The 1436-nt window shown below is 54.5% G+C and overlaps 1 protein-coding gene across 1 annotated transcript; it reads right to left on the reverse strand.

Moving 5' to 3' along the window:
• Window positions 1-265: 265 nt before the first annotated feature.
• Window positions 266-1225, reverse strand: BBA_10306 (uncharacterized protein; the record flags this gene model as incomplete). Its single annotated transcript, XM_008605403.1, has 1 exon — window positions 266-1225. One exon carries the CDS (start codon window positions 1223-1225, stop codon window positions 266-268), a length of 960 nt encoding a protein of 319 aa, XP_008603625.1.
• Between the last annotated feature and the right edge of the window lie 211 nt (window positions 1226-1436).

A 1436-nucleotide genomic window follows, 5' to 3' on the forward strand; every position in this document is an offset into this window, starting at 1 on the left:
CTCTATCCTTTATTGCGGCCCATTGCGGGATTAAATGAATAGTCCTGCTCCCATCATCCATCACTCGCCTAAAACAGTTCTGTGGACGAAGCATTTGGTTCTTGCTACTAAAGACACCCAACCCGTTTCGCACATATTTCGCCGCGGCCCGCTGCACCGCAGACGGTTCTGCTGGGTCTACCTGCACCTCATGCTGCGTCCTCCACTCCCCGTCCAGTAACAATTTGAACACTACGGACACTTGTTCTGTCTCGTTTGGCACAATCTACAACTTGTCAGGCCAGGCTTGGCTGCCATGAAACGAGTATCTTACCTGTTCGCTGTCCTGTTGCACCTCCGAGGTTTCCATCAGCTGCTCGGTAGCGGACACAGATGCCGTGGATGATCGTCGATCTCCTGCATCCCCTGTGGCATTTGATGCATTTGAAACCTCATCATCCGAGTGCAAAGCTTCCCACACCATGTGCTCCAAAGCAAGCCCGGTCTGTTGCCCGCTTGCAGCTCTACTCTCTTCAGTTTCGTCGCAGTCATCACTCCTTGCTATCTGGGCCACGTGGGTGCCTAGCGCCGGCGGCGACGGAGGCTGGACACCACTGTCCACTGAAGAACACTCCCCCTCACTAGCGTCTTTCTCGCTCGCCGCCGTCTCATGAAGCCTAGCTTGGAGCTGTTGCAATATCGCCTCCAGCTGTTCAATTTTGCTTCGCAGTGCTGACTCTTGAGCAACGAGCCCCTCGATTGCAGATATGTGCTGTGTTTCCACCGCTGCCATAGATGAAACCTGGCGCTGCCTGTCGTCATTGAGTCGGCCGACTTGCAATGTGAGGTCAGCCACCAGAGCTTGCAGTCTTCCCTCCTCTGCCACCAGCTGTTCCACCTGAGGTGCCTCCTCCTGGCGCAAAGATGCATCGGGGTCAGGCATCCCCCTTTCCTGGCTAGCGATGCCCGCTTGTCCGTTCTCACTAGTAGCAAGCAGATCTAGTCGAATTTCCTCCCCAAGGTTTGCGCGCCTCTGCTCCAGCTCTGCGATTTCGCTTTGCCTATGTTGTTCGTCTGCCTGGAGAGTCTCCAGTCTCAGCACTTGTTCGACTTCTGCATGTTGCAGGCTACTGAGCCTCGCCAAAGTGTCACGCTCCTCATCTCTCAGTGCCAGAATTCTCCTGTTCTGTGCAGTGAAATCATTTTGGAGCTGCTCAGCGTTTGCTGCGAATTGCTGCTCTTGCATGGCGAGCTGATGTAGTCTCGCTACTCGCTCCTCGACTCTGCTTTGTAGGGCTTGTTCGCGCGCATCACCTCCTAATGTGCGTGCCAATCTCTGAGGTTGCAAAGACGCCACCGGTGAAATCTGCTCTGGCAGGACGATATAGTCAAAGGTGTGTATGGTGTGTACGCCCTCCGTCACATGGAGATCAACAACGGGAATGTCAATGTCCTGA

The sequence above is a fragment of the Beauveria bassiana genome (assembly GCF_000280675.1).
Source record: "Beauveria bassiana ARSEF 2860 unplaced genomic scaffold BBA_S00124, whole genome shotgun sequence".
Taxonomy (NCBI): domain Eukaryota; kingdom Fungi; phylum Ascomycota; class Sordariomycetes; order Hypocreales; family Cordycipitaceae; genus Beauveria; species Beauveria bassiana.